This window comes from Procambarus clarkii, chromosome 4, assembly GCF_040958095.1.
Source record: "Procambarus clarkii isolate CNS0578487 chromosome 4, FALCON_Pclarkii_2.0, whole genome shotgun sequence".
NCBI classification, from domain to species: domain Eukaryota; kingdom Metazoa; phylum Arthropoda; class Malacostraca; order Decapoda; family Cambaridae; genus Procambarus; species Procambarus clarkii.
In genome coordinates, this window is record NC_091153.1 from 10,038,570 (window position 1) to 10,060,381 (window position 21,812).

General features: G+C 42.8%; 1 protein-coding gene across 1 annotated transcript; it reads left to right on the top strand.

The window, feature by feature from the left end:
* Positions 1-592: 592 nt before the first annotated feature.
* Positions 593-21,586, top strand: LOC123751116 (alpha-tocopherol transfer protein-like; the record flags this gene model as incomplete). Its single annotated transcript, XM_069332942.1, is given in 5 exon segments — positions 593-752; positions 5,897-6,155; positions 7,250-7,360; positions 14,203-14,308; positions 20,433-21,586. Coding segments are annotated over 5 exon segments (791 nt in total), but the record flags the coding sequence as incomplete, so codon positions are not given.
* Between the last annotated feature and the right edge of the window lie 226 nt (positions 21,587-21,812).

The window sequence follows — 21,812 nt, forward strand, 5'->3', positions numbered from 1 at the left end:
TCCTCTCTCTCTCTCTCCTCTCTCCTCTCTCTCTCTCCTCTCCCTCTCTCTCTCTCTCTCTCTCTCTCTCCTCTCTCTCTCTCCTCTCCCTCTCTCTCTCTCTCCTCTCTCCTCTCTCTCTCTCCTCTCCCTCTCTCTCTCTCTCTCTCTCTCTCTCTCTCTCTCTCTCTCTCTCTCTCTCTCTCTCTCTCTCTCTCTCTCTCTCTCCCCACAACTATCATTATGTCCGAGCCAAGAATGTTGCTTGATAACTACCAGGTAATTACCCATAATGAACTTCTGGCAAGTAAACCCAATTGGTATAATTCCCGTCTCTCACTGAGGGAAAGCAAACTTAATAGGCATGTCAAGGTCCAGCCAGGCCAACCATTGCACTTCTCCAGGATACAACCCACAGCACTTGCCTATTTCCCTGGTACATATTTAATCCCACGTGAACGTGTATGGAAAAGTACCCAAGCGCCTCCGACCTGCACGGGAAGCGATCCAGCGAGCAATTATGCTGGTGTAAACCAAAGGTAAAGATGTTGGTGTACTCTGTTGTAGCATGTGCTGCCCCCCTGGCGCCCCGACTGACCCACCTCTCCCGCAGACAGGACGACCATCCTTCGATACCTGAGAGGCTGCAAGTTCTCCCTGGAGAGGACCAAGGCCAAGCTGGAGATGTACTACACCTGCAAGGGCGCCCTCCCAGACATGTTCCAGGCCCGGGACCCACACAACCCTAAACTGCGAGCCATACTCAAGATGGGGTGAGGAATAGTCTGGAAGGGTGAGGAATAGTCTGGAAGGGTGAGGAATAGTCTGGAAGGGTGAGGAATAGTCTGGAAGGGTGAGGAATAGTCTGGATGGGTGAGGAATAGTCTGGATGGGTGAGAAATATAAGTCTGGATGGGTGAGAAATATAAGTCTGGATGGGTGAGGAAGAAATACCTCACTGTGAAAGCTCGAGTGAATATAATGTTTATTTAATATTTCAAAATTAGATGTAGACGTTAATGTTTCTGAATGCTCAAGGAAGTATCTTTACAAGCCATTCTTCCCTACACGATAGTACTCATCACAACTATATGGTCCTCAGGAATAACTATATATATCTTGGGCACTCTGAACTTATATTTAGTGTATAACTCTGAATTTGTATTTATATTCACTGAAATATATTTAGTGCCCAAGATCTGGGGCACTAAATATATATATCTGGGCACTCCGCTGGACATTTATTGGATATTTATTAGATATTTAATAAACGGACTCCTGGTAAACCATTTTTGTATTATAAATTTTATAAAGTACAGAAAATAAAGCTAAAAACCAAATTTAAATATTACTAGGTTTAGTATAGCTCATATATGTACTATACTAGGCCCCAGATAACGTGAATTAGGCCTAGGATTGGTAGGAGTGTTTAGGTTAAGTTAGCTATGGCTAGGTTTTATTTTTATGATGTTAAAATGTTTCTAGTTTGTCAATAATACTTTCCGGTGGTCCGTCAATACATATTGCTACTTTCGACTAAATAGTTACTATAATTACTTTCATTTTAGTAGGATGGGTTGCTGCTCTGTTAGACAGATACACGTTGCTGAGAATTTGCGAAATTCCAGTTATTAATGTCTTGAGTTGTGTCTTAGATTGGCCATAGTTGTTTGTGATGCTGAAGATATCACTCAAAGAAGCACATCTTGTGTCATTTATAAGTAATGCTAAACTCTTTAGTCTGTCTAATAAAATATGCAGAAGATATCTAATTTTGCTATAGAAATAAGTGCATTATATACTGTGTGTGCGCAATATGACATCAGATGGTGATATGAGTTGTGTTCGCACGTAAATCATATCACCATCTAACGTCATGATGCCCAAACATGAAGTCAGTTGGTATAAAATACCTTATCTCCATCCTGATGTAACCGCTCTCTTTCAGAATGTCTCTTTTTTTTGTCGTCTTAGGCCGTTCTCTCTCCCTTTATCCCACCTGTTCTCTCTCCTAGAGAGTGGGGGGGGGGGGGCAAAATCATTGAATCAACATGTCATGCTTCACAAGAGTCATTGGTTGTCGCAATAGGAGTCGATCCTTCTTGAAGAGGGGCATGGTGGTCAAAGCCTACCACCTTATGACACTCGCCATACAGTTACACTTCACCGTGGAAAGTTGCTTGAGATTAACCGTACAATTGTGGCCTCCACCCTCGAACTCAGACAGATGACCATTCTCTTACAGAAAGATAGAAAGACAGATAGCCAGATAGATAGATATAGATAGATAAATAAATAGATCTACGTATACACAGGTGTAAGCCTGGAGCAGACTGGTTAGCAGACCTTAAGGTGAACCGTACAGAGTCATCTCTGTCGCCAGACTTGATGAAAGAGCAGAGCCGGGTGACATGCCATAATAACGGGTAGAGCCGGGTGACGTGCCATAATAACGGGTAGAGCCGGGTGACATGCCATAATAACGGGTAGAGCCGGGTGACGTGCCATAATAACGGGTAGAGCCGGGTGACGTGCCATAATAACGGGTAGAGCCGGGTGACATGCCATAATAACGGGTAGAGCCGGGTGACGTGCCATAATAACGGGTAGAGAGCGCGTGACCGACTTCCCAAACCCCGAGAGCTTGGACATCTTGCCAGACATAATGATGATGATAATAATTCATTGTGTCGGGGGACAGGAATCAGGGTGTATCAACATGAGTGTATTTCAACATGAATGTTGAAATTTTGGTTTATAACCAACCAGTGGAATCGGGTGTTTATTTACCACTAAAATTATAAAAAAATAATAGTGTAAACGTTTGCAAAATGAATGAAATGTATATCTTTCGAACAACACCGACTGCTTTCAATATAATCGTAATGGCTTGCCGCTTTCTCCTGATAGTTCCTTTCCCTGTTGACTAGACCACACACTAGAAGGTGAAGGGCAGACGACGTTTCGGTCCGTCCTGGACCATTCTCAAGTCGATTGTGATTCTGACAATCACCTGAGAATGGTCCAGGACGGACCGAAACGTCGTCGTCGTCGTCCCTTCACCTTCTAGTGTGTGGTCTGGTCAACATACTTTAGCCACGTTATTGTGACTCATCGCCTTCCCTTCCCTCTTGCAGACGAGGAGTCACAATAACGTGGCTGAAATATGTTGACCAAACCACACACTACAAAGTGAAGGGACAACGACGTTTCGGTCCGTCCTGGACCATTCTCAAGTCAATTGTGATTCTGACAATCGACTTGAGAATGGTCGGGACCGAAACGTCGTCGTTCCTTCACTTTGTAGTGTGTGGTTTGGTTAACATATCCCTTCCCTCTTGTTTGTAAATACCTGGCAACCCACCATTAAGCTTTGTAGTAGAACAAAGAATGTTCTTATCAAGTTTTATCTTACCTGTTATAGGTTGGATGAATGCCATTGACATTGCCATTGTTAATATGTAGGCCTTAATGACTTCCATAGACAATGTGTACGGAAATGGTAAAAGAGCATATCAGTCCCCGTGGCGCAGTGGTAAAACACTCGCCCGGAGCTTAACAAGCGCTTTGGCCTGGGTTCGTGTCCTGGCCGGGAAGCATTTACTGGGCGCCAATTTTTAACTGTAGCCTCTGTTTACCCAGCAGTGAATGGGTACCTGATTGTTAAATGATTTGGCGGGTCGTATTCCGGGGAAAATTAGGATTAAGGACCTGCCTGAAACGCTATGCTCGATAGTAGCTGTACAAGAATGTAAGAAGTCTTGTATATAAATAAATCAATAAAAATATTGATGGAACGAGGATGGTAGGTCAGGGTCGTTGTTGACACTCTCGTCGCTTGGATTCTCAAGAGCATAGAGACACTCTTGTTTCCTTATCAACTCATTTCATGGAATATGCATGAATAAACTTAAGGATGGGAGTTAGGGCGTTTTGCACTTCCCGAAGTTAGCCAGTTCTCAGATTCTGATCCTTAACCCTGTTTTTGACGCAGGTGGCAGCGTGTGGAATCAACACCTTACAGCAGAATTCAAATACTGCAATATTCCCAGAAACACATTTTTTATAGATTTGTACTGTTGTAGAGAGATAACTTGAGGGAGGCTAGGGCCACCGATCATGGCTTCAAGTTCTCTACTTCTAAGACTTGTGCCATGACTTTTACGCGGAAACGGGTCGTTCTTCGTCCCTCTTTGTCACTTTATGGTCATCCCCTTGAGTACAAAGATTCCGCGAAGCTTTTGGGGTTATTCCTTGACACTCGTTTGTCTTGGTCTCCCCATATCTCTTACCTCCGTGTTGAGTGCTCTAAGGCCCTTACCCTCCTTCGGGTCTTGTCCCATACTTCTTGGTGGGCAGATAGGCGCACTCTCCTTGCTTTACATTCCTCTCTCGTCCTGTCTAAGCTCGATTATGGTTGCCCTGCTTACTCGTCTGCTTCTCCTTCTACTCTTCGCCGTCTTGATGCTTTGCACCATACTGGGTTGCGCCTCAGTTCTGGTGCCTTTCGTTCGACTCCCGTCCTTAGCTTGTATGTTGACACTGGCTTCCTGTCTCTCCAAGACCGCCGTGATCGCTACTGTCTTCGCTATCTTGCGCGGTCCTTACAACATCCTTCCTCTCGCCTCTGTCGTGCTTTAACTTTTACCCCTCCTGCGGTTCCTGTTCCTCTTCACCACCTCCCTCTTTCTGTCCGGTTATCTCGCCTACAGGACTCTTTCCGTTCGTATTTCTAATGTTTCTCCTCGTGTTGTTCCTTCTTTGCCCCCGTGGAGAGTCCCTCTTCCGCGGTTTTGTACATCCTTGACCCGTATCACTAAAGCTTTTACCCCTCCTACGGTTCTAAAACGCCTTTTCCTTGAACACTTTTCTTCTCACTCCCGCTCCGTTTCTGTCTTCACCGATGGGTCTAAGTCTGCGGACGGTGTTGGCTACTCTGTTGTTTTTCCTGATCGCACTTATATGTGTCGCTTCCCTCCGGAGACTAGCATCTTTACAGCGGAGCTTTATGCTATTCTCTATGCTCTTCATCTCCTGCTTTCTCGTTGTCAGTCTTCCTTTGTAGTTGTTGTTGACTCTCGTAGTGCCCTCATGGCTCTCAGGTCCTTTAATCCGGTTCATCCAGTAGTTGTCGAGATCCAGCATTGGCTGTTTCTTGTTCACAGTAAATTTAAGTCGGTTGAGTTTTGTTGGGTTCCCAGCCATATTGGTGTGTCTTTAAATGAGCGTGCGGATGCTGCCGCCAAAGAAGCTGTCTGCTCTTGTCCCATCTCTCGTAAAGGTATTCCGACTTTTACCCGGTTATCCATTCCTCCGTCCTTACCCGTTGGCAGGCTTCTTGGTTGTCTGTTACTGGTAACAAACTACGTACTCTTAAATGTTGTGTTTCCTCGTGGCCGTCCTCCTTCCACCGTAACCGACGGTGGGAAACAGCTCTGGCGAGGTTGCGTATTGGCCATACTCGCTTAACCCATGGTCACTTGATGGAGCGCCGCCCTGCTCCTTATTGTCCAAGTTGCATTGTCCCTCTTACGGTCGTGCATGTCCTTCTTGAATGTCCTGACTTCCAGGACGAGCGTGTGTCTTGCTTTCCGACCGCCCCTCGCGGTCACCTGTCCCTCAATAGAATTCTTGGTGACTCGGATACTTTTGATATCGTTCGCCTTATGCGTTTTTGTTCTCGTATTGGCATCCTTGGTGATATTTAGCGCCCTCTGATTATTTTGCGCATTTGATGGTGCTACATAGCCTTCCCGGTTTGGTGCCTTCTTTTGATAATTACTTACTTACTTGAGGGAGGCTAGGCTACAGATGCAGGTCAAAAGACCCACAGGCCACAATAACGAGATACGGGCCATATAAACATGACCCATGCCTGCTAGACCTTCTCGATAACCTCACTAACCTTCCTTCACAGACTCATGTTCCCGCTGCCTGGCTACGACCCCCACGGACGCAAGGTCATCTTCGGCAGACTCGGAGCTTGGGATCCCAATCAAGTGAAGCCAGAAGACCTATTCAAGGCTGCTGGGATGCTCTTCGACGTGTTGTTCCTCGAGGATGAGCAGACGACAGTCACTGGCATCGTCCAAGCTAATGATATGACCGGTCTCACTTTCAAGCATCTTGCTGTGCTTCCCTTTCCGCTCGTCAGGAAAGTGATGCTGACGTGGCAGGTGAGTGGGTCGCAAGAAAGGTCTGGGTAGGTCGCAAGAAAGGTCTGGGTGGGTCGTAAGGAAGGTCTGGGTGGTTCGCAAGGAAGGTCTGGGTAGGTCGTAAGGAGAGTCTGGGTGGGGTCGAGGAATATGTGGGTGGGTCGTAAGGAAGGTTTAGGTGGGTGAAATAAGAGTACCTGTGGTGGGTTAAGGAAAGGTGCTGGGTATAGTGGCCACCACAGGTGCTGGGTGTAGTGACTACCACAGGTGCTGGGTGTAGTGACTACCACAGGTGCTGGGTGTAGTGACTACCACAGGTGCTGGGTGTAGTGACTACCACAGGTGCTGGGTGTAGTGACTACCACAGGTGCTGGGTGTAGTGACTACCACAGGTGCTGGGTGTAGTGACTACCACAGGTGCTGGGTGTAGTGACTACCACAGGTGCTGGGTGTAGTGACTACCACAGGTGCTGGGTGTAGTGACTACCACAGGTGCTGGGTGTAGTGACTACCACAGGTGCTGGGTGTAGTGACTACCACAGGTGCTGGGTGTAGTGACTACCACAGGTGCTGGGTGTAGTGACTACCACAGGTGCTGGGTGTAGTGACTACCACAGGTGCTGGGTGTAGTGACTACCACAGGTGCTGGGTGTAGTGACTACCACAGGTGCTGGGTGTAGTGACTACCACAGGTGCTGGGTGTAGTGACTACCACAGGTGCTGGGTGTAGTGACTACCACAGGTGCTGGGTGTAGTGACTACCACAGGTGCTGGGTGTAGTGACTACCACAGGTGCTGGGTGTAGTGACTACCACAGGTGCTGGGTGTAGTGACTACCACAGGTGCTGGGTGTAGTGACCACCACAGGTGCTGGGTGTAGTGACCACCACAGGTGCTGGGTGTAGTGACCACCACAGGTGCTGGGTGTAGTGGCCACCACAGGTGCTGGGTATAGTGGCCACCACAGGTGCTGGGTATAGTGGCCACCACAGGTGCTGGGTATAGTGGCCACCACAGGTGCTGGGTGCCACAGGTGCTGGGTGTAGTGACTACCACAGGTGCTGGGTATAGTAGACCTGGCACACAGATGCTTACAATAATCCCCGTCCCTCCAGGAAGGATACCCGCTGCGGCCCAAGGGTGTCCACTACATCAACACTCCGCAAGCCTTCGACACACTCTTCAACCTCTGCAGGCCGCTCATGAAGGAGAAGATGAAGACCAGGGTGAGTACTGGGCCCTCTGGGCTCTCCCGCTCGGTGTAGGTCAGCGTGAGTACGTGTACCCAGGCTCTCTGGGCGTCACAGTGTGTACTCACCTAATTGTGCTTGCGGGGGTTGAGCTTTGGCTCTTTGGTCCCGCCTTTCAACTGTCAATCAACTGGTGTACAGATTCCTGAGCCTACTGGGCTCTATCATATCTACATTTGAAACTGTGTATGGAGTCAGCCTCCACCACATCACTTCTTAGTGCATTCCATTTATTAACTACTCTGACACTGAAAAAAATCCTTCTAACGTCTCTGTGGCTCATCTGGGTACTAAGTTTCCACCTGTGTCCCCTTGTTCGTGTCACATCCGTGCTGAAGAGTTTGTCTTTGTCCACCCTGTCAATTCTCCTGAGAATTTTGTAGGTGGTTATCATGTCTCCCCTTACTTTTCTGTTTTCCAGGGATGTGAGGTTCAGCTCTTTTAGCCTTTCCTCGCAGCTCATTCCTCTCAGTTCCGGGACGAGCCTGGTGGCATACCGCTGAATCTTCTCTAACTTTGTCTTGTGTTTAACTAGGTATGGACTCCAGGCTGGAGCTGTATACTCCAGGATTGATCTTACATAAGTGGTATACAGGGTTCCGAAAGATTCCTTACACAAGTTTCTAAAGGCAGTTCTTATGTTAGCCAGTCTAGCATATGCCGCTGATGATATTCTTTTGATATGGGCCTCTGGGGAGAGGTTCGGTGTGATATCAACCCCCAAATCTTTCTCTCTATTTGACTCCTGCAGGATTTCACCTCCCAGATGATACCTTGTGTTCAGCCTCCTTCTCCCTTTGCCTAATTTCATCACCTTACACTTTCCTGAGTTGAACTTTAGCAGCCATTTTCTAGACCATTCCTCCAGTTTATCCAGGTCATCCTGTAGTCTCTGTCTATCTTCATCCGTCTTGATTCTTCTCATAATTTTTGCATCTTCAGCAAACATTGAGAGGAATTAGTCTATACCCTCCGGAAGATCGTTTACATATATTAGAAACAGGATGGGTCCAAGTACTGAGCCCTGTGGGACTCCGCTGGTGACATCTCGCCACTCTGATGTCTCCCCCCTCACTGTTACTCGCTGTTTCTTGTTGCTTAAGTACTCCCTTATCCACTAGAGCACCTTCCCTTTTACTCCTGCCTGTTAAGAACATAAGAACATAAGAACATAAGAACAAAGGTAACTGCAGAAGGCCTATTGGCCCATACGAGGCAGCTCCTATTCTATAACCACCCAATCCCACTCATATACTTGTCCAACCCGTGCTTGAAACAATCGAGGGACCCCACCTCCACAATGTTACGCGGCAATTGGTTCCACAAATCAACAACCCTGTTACTGAACCAGTATTTACCCAAGTCTTTCCTAAATCTAAACTTATCCAATTTATATCCATTGTTTCGTGTTCTGTCCTGTGTTGATACTTTTAATACCCTATTAATATCCCCCCGGTTATGTCCATTCATCCACTTGTAAACCTCTATCATGTCACCCCTAACTCTTCGCCTTTCCAGTGAATGCAACTTAAGCTTTGTTAATCTTTCTTCATATGAAAGATTTCTAATTTGGGGAATTAACTTAGTCATCCTACGCTGGACACGTTCAAGTGAATTTATATCCATTCTATAATATGGCGACCAAAACTGAACTGCATAATCTAAATGGGGCCTAACTAGAGCAAGATATAGCTTGAGAACCACACCAGGTGTCTTGTTACTAACGCTGCGATTAATAAATCCAAGTGTCCGATTTGCCTTATTACGAACATTTATGCATTGATCCTTTTGTTTTAAATTCTTACTAATCATAACTCCCAGATCCCTTTCGCAATCCGACTTCGCAATCACAACACCATCTAGCTCGTATCTTGTAACTCTATCATCATTACCTAACCTCAGAACTTTACATTTATCAGCATTAAACTGCATCTGCCAATCCTTTGACCATTTCAAAACCCTATCTAGATCAACTTGAAGTGATAGTGAGTCCTCCTCCGAATTAATTTCCCTACCGATTTTCGTATCATCGGCAAATTTGCAAATGTTGCTACTCAAACCTGAATCTAAATCATTTATATATATTATAAACATCAGAGGTCCCAGGACAGAGCCTTGAGGCACTCCACTTACAACATTTTCCCACTCTGACTTGATTCCATTTATACTAACTCTCTGTTTCCTTTGGTATAGCCATGCCCTAATCCAGCTTAATATAGCACCCCCAATACCATGAGACTCTATTTTTTTAATCAGTCTTTCATGTGGCACTGTATCAAAAGCTTTGCTAAAGTCAAGGTATACAACATCGCAATCCTTACCACTATCAACTGCCTCAACAATGCTAGAATAAAAAGATAACAAATTTGTTAAACATGAACGGCCATTTATAAAACCATGTTGCGACTCAATTATTAATTTATGTTTTTCAAGATGAAGACGAATTTTATTTGCTATTATAGATTCGAGTAACTTTCCCACAATAGACGTTAGGCTAATTGGTCGATAGTTAGACGCAAGTGATCTATCTCCTTTCTTAAAAACTGGTATCACATTAGCAACTTTCCAAAACTCTGGCACTCTGCCTGACTCTATTGATTTATTAAATATGGTTGACAGTGGGACACAAAGCTCCTCTTTGCATTCTTTAAGCACCCTAGCAAACACTTCATCCGGCCCTGGGGATTTGTTTGGTTTGAGTTTTACTATTTGTTTAAGAACATCCTCCCTGGTAACTGCTAAACTCGTCAACCTGTCCTCGTCCCCACCCACATAGACTTGTTCGGCTGAAGGCATATTGTTAAGTTCCTCTTTAGTAAATACAGATACAAAATATTTATTAAAAATACTACTCATCTCTTCATCTCTATCTGTTATTTGACCTGTCTCAGTTTTTAATGGACCTATCCTTTCCCTAGTCTTAGTACGATATAACTGAAAAAACCCTTTAGGATTTGTCTTTGCTTGCTCTGCTATGCGAACTTCATAGTTTCTTTTTGCTTTCCTTATCTCTTTTTTAACATTTCTAACCAGTTGTACGAATTCCTGTTCTAAAGTGACCTCCCCATTTTTAATCCTTTTGTACCAAGCTCTCTTTTTACCTATAAGGTTCTTCAAATTCTTTGTTATCCACTTTGGGTCATTAGTATACGATCTATTCAATTTGTATGGTATACTACGTTCCTGTGCTTTGTTTAGAATATTCTTAAATAAGTTATATATTGAATCCACATCGAAATCCCCATTTAAGTCACCTATCGCTGGGTTCATGTCTCGCTCCAAGACCGGCCCACACCCCATACCCAAGCCTTTCCAATCAATTTGACCCAAAAAAATTCTTAGGCTATTAAAATCAGCTTTTCGAAAATCTGGCACTTTAACAGAATTTTCTCCTACTGGTCTATTCCATTCTATGCTAAATCTGATTTCTTTGTGATCACTGCTCCCTAGCTCACTCCCTATTTCGATGTCATTAATTTGCGTTTCCCTGTTAGTTAACACTAAATCTAAAATATTATTTTCCCGTGTTGGTTCCTTAATGTGTTGCGTAAGAAAGCAATCGTCAATTAATTCTAGAAAATCTTCTGCTTCACTATTCCCTGTTTTGTTCAACCAGTTTATTCCGCTAAAATTAAAGTCACCCATGACATAAATACTGTTAGATCTAGATGCTCTAGATATTTCATCCCATAGATGCTTTGCTTCCATTCTGTCTAAATTTGGTGGCCTATATATTACTCCTATTATAATATTATTAGCTTTTTCGTTTAATTCAATCCAAATAGTTTCTGTGTGTGGCTCTGTTTTGATTCCCTCTTTGAGACTACATTTCAAATTGTCCCTAACATATATGGCTACTCCACCTCCTCGTCTAATATATCTATCTGTGTGAAATAGTTTAAATCCATATATTTGATATTCAGCTAATAGTTCTCTATTTTCTACATTCATCCACGTTTCGGTAAGTGCAATAATATCTATTTTTCCTGTGCAGACAAGAGCATTTAATTCGTTAATTTTATTTCTTAGACTTCTACTGTTAGTGTAATATACCCTAAGTGAATTGTTATTTTGCGGACCTTCTCTTTCCCTGATCGTTTTGCCAATTCCTTTCTCCCACAAACACATACTTTTATTACCTCCTTCCTCCAAATCAATTCCCATACCTCTATCTACTAACAGTTTAAACCCAAACAAACCCCTCTAACCACTTCTTCTAGCGAGTTCGCAACAGCAACAACCCCAGCTCTCGATAGATGCACCCCATCACGAGCATACATTTCATTTCTTCCATAGAAGTGTTCCCAGTTGTCTATGAAAGATATTGCATTTGATTTGCAATATCTTTCCAGCCGGCAATTGACACCAAGTGCCCTCGATATCCATTCATTTCCCACTCCCTTTCTTGGAAGAATGCCACATATGATCGGGATTCCTCCCTTGCTCCTAACTAACTCTATGGCTGTTTTATACCTCTGAATCAGTTCCTCACTCCTGACTCGACCAACATCATTTCCTCCCATGCTAATGCAAATAATGGGATTGTTCCCATTACCAGCCATAATATCATTCATGTTGTTTATAATATCACCAATGCCAGCTCCGGGATAGCAAACCCTTAACCTGTTCCCCCTATCTCTAGCACAAAACGTTCTATCCAAATACCTTATCTGGGAATCTCCCACAACTAATGTTTGCTTAGGTACTTCCTTTACTTTCTGAGGGGCCTGCGCTTCCTTTCTCTTCGTTGCTTTCCCTTTTGCGCGATCCACAGTCTCTCCACAGCACTCGTCCTCCAAAACGTCAAATGAATTTGAAGTTGCTATGGCGTTTGAAGGCGGCTTTATCAAAGTCTTCTTAAGGCCCCTGTCTTTCGCAACTCTCCAAGACGAGGTCCCTTTACTGCTGGTCTCCTCCTTCGTTACTTCTCGTTGTTTTTTAAGCTGACGCACCTCCTCCCGCAGAGAGTCCAACTCTGTCCTCAGGGCTCCCACTAGAGTCACCAGGTCCTTCACTACAACTTCCATATTGCTATGATAATATAACAACACTCCAACTTTTTTAACAGCCTTTTATGGGGTACTGTGTCAAAGGATTTTTGACAGTCCAGTAAAATGCAGTCGGCTCACCCTTCTCTTTCCTGCCTAATTTTTGTTGCCTGGTCATAAAATTCTATTAAACCTGTGAGGCACGATTTACCATTCCTGAACCCATGTTGGTGGTGCGTTACAAAGTTATTTCCCTCCAGGTGCTCTACGAGCCTTTTCCTCACGATCTTCTCCATCACCTTGCATGGTATACAAGTTAAGGAAACTGGCCTGTAGTTCAGTGCCTCTTGCCTGTCACCCTTCTTGTATATTGGGACCACGTTAGCTGTCTTCCAACTTTCTGGTAAGTCTCCTGTTTCCAGTGACCTGTTATACACCATAGAGAGTGGCACACTTGGTGCTTCTGCACCTTCCTTTAGTATCCATGGTGAGATTGTCAGGCTCAACAGCCTTTGTCACATCCAGCTCCAGCAGATACCTTTTGACCTCATCACTGGTGAGGTCAAATTCCTCCAAGGTTGCTTGGTTTGCCGCCGCCTCATTTAGTGCAGGGGCTTCTCCTTGTTCTATTGTGAAGACCTCCTGGAATCTCTTGTCGAGTTCTTCACACCTTGTCATTCTCTGTTCTCCCCTTTTCGCAGCTTCATCACTTGTTCCTTCACTGCTGTTTTCCTCTTGATGTGGCTGTGGAGCAGCTTTGGTTGGGTCTTGGCTTTACTCGCGATGTCATTTTCAAACTGTCTCTCTGCTTCCCTCCTCACTCTTTTACGAAAGACTTGGGTAAATACTGGTTCGGTAACAGGGTTGTTGATTTGTGGAACCAATTACCGCGTAATGTGGTGGTGGGATCCCTCGATTGTTTCAAGCGTGAGTTGGACATGTATACGAGTGGGATTGGTGGTTATAGATAGGAGCTGCCTCGTATGGGCCAATAGGCCTTCTGCAGTTGCCTTTGTTTTTATGTTTTTATGTTCTTATGCTTATTTTATTTCTTAGACTTCTAGTGTTAGTGTAATATACCCTAAGTGAATTGTTATTTTGAGGCCCTTCTCTTTCCCTGATCATTTTGCCAATTCTTTTCTCCCACAAACACATACTTTTATTACTTCCTTCCTCCAGATCAATTCCCAAACCACTATCTACTAGCAGTTACCTTTGTTCTTATATTCTTATGTTTGTTAGCATTGTAAATGTGTGGCCACGTTTGAGGTAGAAAAATAATAAAAAAATAAAAAATAATAAAAATAAAACAAGTTTGGTGGCTTTGAGGTTCGGCCAGGCATAACTGTATCATGAATGTTGACGTTAAAATGTGAATGCAAACAAGGTGAACATTACATTTTTTTAATTCTGTGTCAAAATATTTCAACTTTTGATGTGGTACATCGAATGGTACAGTAAACGCTCGTAAAACTGATATTTATGACATTTTGTGGGGGGGGGGGAGGGGGGGATTAGGTGTTATATTGACCCCAACTAGTGATTGCGGGCTCCGTCTTTGTCCTGAACAAGATGTAAATAATTATTCATAGTTTGTTTACATTGCAGTAGTTATGCAGACGATGAGTCACAATAACGTGGCTGAAAATATGATGACCAAACCAACAGAAGATGAAGAGACGACGACGTTTCGGTGTGTCCTGGACCATTATGAAGTCGATAGTCGACGGGCCGAAACGTCGTCGTTTCTTCATTTTCTGGCGTGTGGTGTGGTCGTCAAAGCAGGGATCAGCCAAGGTGTGTAATTCCATGTAAACCTTATACCTGCAGGTACATGTGCACGGGAACAAGGTGGCGGGCATACACAAGTACGTACCCCAGGCGATGTTGCCCACAGAGTACGGAGGGACAGGCGGGTCGGTGGCCGAGATCGCTGGTGAGTAACATTGTCTTAAGTGGATAACAAAGGTTGTTGTTGTTTAAGATTCAGCTACTGGGAACAAAAAGTTCCAAGTAGCACGGGCTATGGTGAGCCCGTAGTGGACTTACCTGACACAGGAGCAGGGCTGTAACTTTGGTGAGGGATAACAAAATCTGAAGAACCTTATTGGTAAAAAGAGAGCGTGGTACCAAAAAATTAAGAATGGTTAAGTCAGTTTAGAACAGGAATTCGTACAACTGGTTAGAAATGTTAAAAGAGAGATGAGGGCAAAAAGAAATTATGAAGTTCGCATAGCAGGGGCAAGCAAAGACAAATCCTAAAATTTTTTCAGTTATATCGAGCAAAGAATAGGGAAAGGATAGGTCCATTAAAAACTGAGACAGGTAAGCTAATGGATAATGACAGAGATGAGTAGTATTTTTAATAAATATTTTGTCTCTGTATTTACTAAAGAGGAACATAACAATATGCTTTCAGCCGAACAAGTCTATGTGGGTGGGGACGAGGACAGGTTGACTAGTTTAGCAGTTACTAGGGAGGATGTAATTAAACAAAAAGTAAAACTCAAACCAAACAAATGCCCAGGGCCGGATGTGTTTGCCAGGGTGCTTAAAGAATGCAAAGAGGAGCTTTGCGAGCCATTGTCTACCATATTTAATAATATTTAATCATAGTTAATCTACCATATTTAATCGAGTCAGTCAGGTGCAGTCAGTGAAAGGTTGTGTTAGCTGGAGCTCCGATTGTAGTAACATTATTAAAGCAATAATGGAAGGATTAGTGAAGGAATTGATGAATCTAGTTGGAACTCTGAGAGCAGAGATGGATTCCCTACGGGAGGAGGTACGACAGCTGTAGCATCGAGAAGAAACAAAGGAGACCAATATTAATAAGACCTCGTCGTGGAAAGTCGTTAAGGACAGGGGTCTTAAGAAGACCTTGACAAGGCCGCCTACAGACGCCCTAAGGACTTCAAATTCATTTGCCGTGATGGAAGACGAGTGCTGTGGTGAGCCTACAGTTCACTCGAAAAGGAAATCAACGAAGCACAGGCTTCTCAAAGTGCTTAAAAAGTTAAGGAGGCACCTAAGCGAATTTTGGTTGTGGGAGATTCCCAGGTGAGGTATTTAGACAGGACGTCTTGTGCCAGAGATAGGAGGAACAGGTTAAGGGTTTGCTATCCCTTTTGCCAAGCTATTTGCTTGGCAGATGCAGTTTAATGCAGATAAATGTAAAGTTCTGAGGCTAGGTAATGATGATAAAGTTACAAGATACGAGCTAGATGGTGTATCTGTGGGAAAGTTACTTGGATCGATAATTGCAAATAAAATTCGTCTTCATCTTGAAAAACATAAATTAATAATTGTGTCGCAACATGGTTTTATATTTGTGTCAATTGCCGGCTGGAAAGATATTGCAAATCAAATGCAATATCTTTCATAGACAACTGGGAACACTTCTATGGAAGAAATGAAATGTATGCTCGTGATGGGGTGCATCTATCGAGAGCTGGGGTTGTTGCTGTTGCGAACTCGTTGGAAGAAGTGGTTAGAGGCGTTTGTTTGGGTTTAAACTGTTAGTAGATAGAGGTATGGGAATTGATTTGGAGGAAGGAGGTAATAAAAGTATGTGTTTGTGGGTGAAAGGAATCGGCAAAATGATCAGGGAAAGAGAAGGGCCTCAAAATAACAATTCACTTAGGGTATATTACACTAACAGTAGAAGTCTAAGAAATAAAATTAACGAATTAAATGCTCTTGTCTGCACAGAAAAAATAGATATTATTGCACTTACCGGAACGTGGATGAATGTAGAAAATAGAGAACTATTAGCTGAATATCAAATAAATGGATTTAAACTATTTCACACAGATAGATATATTAGACGAGGAGGGGGAGTAGCCATATATGTTAGGGACAATTTGAAATGTAGTCTCAAAGAGGGAATCAAAACTGAGCCACACACACAAACTATTTGGATAGAATTATACGAAAAAGCAAATATTATAATAGGAGTTATATATAGGCCACCAAATTTAGACAGAATGGTAAGGATTGCGATGTTGTATACCTTGACTTTAGCAAAGCTTTTGATACAGTGCCACATGAAAGACTGATTAAAAAGATAGTCTCATGGTATTGGGGGTGCTATATTAAGCTGGATTAGGGCATGGCTATACCAAAGGAAACAGAGTTAGTATAAATGGAGTCAAGTCAGAGTGGGAAAATGTTGTAAGTGGGGTGCCTCAGGGCTCTGTCCTGGGACCTCTGTTGTTTATAATATATATAAATGATTAGATTCAGGTTTGAGTAGCAACATTTGCAAATTTGCCGATGATACGAAAATCGGTAGGGAAATTAATTCGGAGGAGGACTCACTATCACTTCAAGTTGATCTAGATAGGGTTTTGAAATGGTCAAAGGATTGGCAGATGCAGTTTAATGCTGATAAATGTAAAGTTCTGAGGTTAGGTAATGATGATAGAGTTACAAGATACGAGCTAGATGGTGTTGTGATTGCGAAGTCGGATTGCGAAAGGGATCTGGGAGTTATGATTAGTAAGAATTTAAAACAAAAAGATCAATGCATAAATGTTCGTAATAAGGCAAATCGGACACTTGGATTTATTAATCGCAGCGTTAGTAACAAGACACCTGGTGTGGTTCTCAAGCTATATCTTGCTCTAGTTAGGCCCCATTTAGATTATGCAGTTCAGTTTTGGTCGCCATATTATAGAATGGATATAAATTCACTTGAACGTGTCCAGCGTAGGATGACTAAGTTAATTCCCCAAATTAGAAATCTTTCATATGAAGAAAGATTAACAAAGCTTAAGTTGCATTCACTGGAAAGGCGAAGAGTTAGGGGTGACATGATAGAGGTTTACAAGTGGATGAATGGACATAACCGGGGGGATATTAATAGGGTATTAAAAGTATCAACACAGGACAGAACACGAAACAATGGATATAAATTGGATAAGTTTAGATTTAGGAAAGACTTGGGTAAATACTGGTTCAGTAACAGGGTTGTTGATTTGTGGAACCAATTGCCGCGTAACATTGTGGAGGTGGGGTCCCTCGATTGTTTCAAGCACGGGTTGGACAAGTATATGAGTGGGATTGGGTGGTTATAGAATAGGAGCTGCCTCGTATGGGCCAATAGGCCTTCTGCAGTTACCTTTGTTCTTATGTTCTTATGTTCTTAACTGCAGAAGGCCTATTGGCCCATACGAGGCAGCTCCTATTCTATAACCACCCAATCCCACTCATATACTTGTCCAACCCGTGCTTGAAACAATCGAGGGACCCCACCTCCACAATGTTACGCGGCAATTGGTTCCACAAATCAACAACCCTGTTACTGAACCAGTATTTACCCAAGTCTTTCCTAAATCTAAACTTATCCAATTTATACCCATTGTTTCGTGTTCTGTCCTGTGTTGATACTTTTAATACCCTATTAATATCCCCCCGGTTATGTCCATTCATCCACTTGTAAACCTCTATCATGTCACCCCTAACTCTTCGCCTTTCCAGTGAATGCAACTTAAGCTTTGTTAATCTTTCTTCATATGAAAGATTTCTAATTTGGGGAATTAACTTAGTCATCCTACGCTGGACACGTTCAAGTGAATTTATATCCATTCTATAATATGGCGACCAAAACTGAACTGCATAATCTAAATGGGGCCTAACTAGAGCAAGATATAGCTTGAGAACCACACCAGGTGTCTTGTTACTAACGCTGCGATTAATAAATCCAAGTGTCCGATTTGCCTTATTACGAACATTTATGCATTGATCCTTTTGTTTTAAATTCTTACTAATCATAACTCCCAGATCCCTTTCGCAATCCGACTTCGCAATCACAACACCATCTAGCTCGTATCTTGTAACTCTATCATCATTACCTAACCTCAGAACTTTACATTTATCAGCATTAAACTGCATCTGCCAATCCTTTGACCATTTCAAAACCCTATCTAGATCAACTTGAAGTGATAGTGAGTCTTCCTCCGAATTAATTTCCCTACCGATTTTCGTATCATCGGCAAATTTGCAAATGTTGCTACTCAAACCTGAATCTAAATCATAAGAACATAAGAACATAAGAACAAAGGTAACTGCAGAAGGCCTATTGGCCCATACGAGGCAGCTCCTATTCTATAACCACCCAATCCCACTCATATACTTGTCCAACCCGTGCTTGAAACAATCGAGGGACCCCACCTCCACAATGTTACGCGGCAATTGGTTGTTATATATATATATATATCATTTATATATATTATAAACAACAGAGGTCCCAGGACAGAGCCTTGAGGCACTCCACTTACAACATTTTCCCACTCTGACTTGATTCCATTTATACTAACTCTGTTTCCTTTGGTATAGCCATGCCCTAATCCAGCTTAATATAGCACCCCCAATACCATGAGACTCTATCTTTTTAATCAGTCTTTCATGTGGCACTGTATCAAAAGCTTTGCTAAAGTCAAGGTATACAACATCGCAATCCTTACCACTATCAACTGCCTCAACAATGCTAGAATAAAAAGATAACAAATTTGTTAAACATGAACGGCCATTTATAAAACCATGTTGCGACTCAATTATTAATTTATGTTTTTCAAGATGAAGACGAATTTTATTTGCTATTATAGATTCGAGTAACTTTCCCACAATAGACGTTAGGCTAATTGGTCGATAGTTAGACGCAAGTGATCTATCTCCTTTCTTAAAAACTGGTATCACATTAGCAACTTTCCAAAACTCTGGCACTCTGCCTGACTCTATTGATTTATTAAATATGGTTGACAGTGGGTCACAAAGCTCCTCTTTGCATTCTTTAAGCACCCTGGCAAACACTTCATCCGGCCCTGGGGATTTGTTTGGTTTGAGTTTTACTATTTGTTTAAGAACATCCTCCCTGGTAACTGCTAAACTCGTCAACCTGTCCTCGTCCCCACCCACATAGACTTGTTCGGCTGAAGGCATATTGTTAAGTTCCTCTTTAGTAAATACAGATACAAAATATTTATTAAAAATACTACTCATCTCTTCATCACTATCTGTTATTTGACCTGTCTCAGTTTTTAATGGAAAATATAATATAATATAACTTCAATATAACTTCAAGTTGATCTAGATAGGGTTTTGAAATGGTCGAAGGATTGGCAGATGCAGTTTAATGCTGATAAATGTAAAGTTCTGAGGTTAGGTAATGATGATAGGGTTACAAGATACGAGCTAGATGGTGTTGAGATTGCGAAGTCGAATTGCGAAAGGGATCTGGGAGTTATGATTAGTAAGAATTTAAAACAAAAGGATCAATGCATAAATGTTCGTAATAAGGCAAATCGGACACTTGGATTTATTAATCGCAGCGTTAGTAACAAGACACCTGGTGTGGTTCTCAAGCTATATCTCGCTCTAGTTAGGCCCCATTTAGATTATGCAGTTCAGTTTTGGTCGCCATATTATAGAATGGATATAAATTCACTTGAACGTGTCCAGCGTAGGATGACTAAGTTAATTCCCCAAATTAGAAATCTTTCATATGAAGAAAGATTAACAAAGCTTAAGTTGCATTCACTGGAAAGGCGAAGAGTTAGGGGTGACATGATAGAGGTTTACAAGTGGGTGAATGGACATAACAAAGGGGATATTAATAGGGTATTAAAAGTATCAACACAAGACAGAATACGAAACAATGGGTATAAATTGGATAAGTTTAGATTTAGGAAAGACTTGGGTAAACACTGGTTCAGTAACAGGGTTGTTGATTTGTGGAACCAATTACCGCGTAGCGTGCTGGAGGTGGGGTCCCTCAATTGTTTCAAGCGCGGGTTGGACAAGTATATGAGTGGGATTGGGTGGTTATAAATAGGAGCTGCCTCGTATGGGCCAATAGGCCTTCTGCAGTTGCCTTTGTTCTTATGTTCTTATCATTTATTGTTGTCTCTCTTTGTCGCTGCCTTAATTATTGTTTGTTATTATACATGCTAATGTGGTCCCTTCCCTTCTGAGAGCAGACCGTATAACTGTTCTCTACTCAGTTCCACCCCAGCAGAAGTTGTACTAATGCCGCCCATACCTCCCTCACTCCCTGCTAGCATACTGGCTGCAGAAGATGGACGATCACCGTGCTTGGTTCCTCGAGGACGAGAAACACTGCGCTGATGAGGCCAGACGTCCAGGCAAGCCAAAGACGACGTCCAACATCTTCGGAGAGGTTGACGGATCCTTTAAGAAACTCGACTTCGACTAAATACCTTTATATCGACTAGAAATCTCAGGCCGCCTAACTTTAAGTAAAGCTCAACCCACCAACATTGCTTACATGCAGTATATTTGACATTTTTGTGTTTATTCATCTTGAAAGAGGCCAAGTTATAACTTGTATAGTGAGTTACTCCGTCGTTGGTGAGAGCTAGCTGTCCAAAGAGTTCGTCAGAGTGTTATTCTGGCCATCTGGAAAGTTAGCTGATTTGGCGATCGTGAGTGTTTGCTGATCTGGCGAGCGTGAGTGTGTGTTGTTCTGGCGATCATGAGTGTTTTTCTTCTATCCTCGAGATTTTACTTCTTAATTCTAGTCCCTATTATATATTTGAAGAGAATCTTGGTTCTGTAGCCCTCCTCCCTCTCACAAGGCTCATTCTCTTAGGTATATTCAATTAGAAAATGGTAATGTTACCCAGAATTGCTGTGATGTCCAAGGTTATGAGCCACACGGTACATGGGTGGTTCACGACCCACACTGTACATGGGTGGTTCACGACCCACACTGTACATGGGTGGTTCACGACCCACACTGTACATGGGTGGTTCACGACCCACACTGTACGTGGGTGGTTCACGACCCACACTGTACGTGGGTGGTTCACGACCCACACTGTACGTGGGTGGTTCACGACCCACACTGTACGTGGGTGGTTCACGACCCACACTGTACATGGGTGGTTCACGACCCACACTGTACGTGGGTGGTTCCTGACCCACACTGTACGTGGGTGGTGTACCAAAGCTGTCAGTCGTAATTTCCCCCATTAACAGAGCAGAGAGAAAGTTGGGATATTCTCAAGAATGTCTGGTGAAGCTCTTTACCAGTGCTTCGTGTATCTGCTCTGGTGAAGTGCCTATTGACCCATTATTCAGTTCATAACTGTTAATTATTTATTTAGTTAATTATTGCCAGTGACTGAGATTCTAGCTGATAGGATGTACCTTGGTTTAATTTACTTGTTAAATAAACTCATTTAAGTTGTGATCTGAAGGTATCATTGCCTCTATCATTTCCCCAAATGAATGTTATTTTCTGTCATATGAGAATGTTCAGCTTATTGTAATAATTAATAATCTTCCTTGTTTCTGGCCATGATTTAATTATCATCTAAACTCTTTTGAGTACATTTTGAGTATTATGCTGGTAGCATGTAATTGATAAACATTTGGAGAGTTAACGAACGACTAACGAAATGCTTAATTAATGGTCA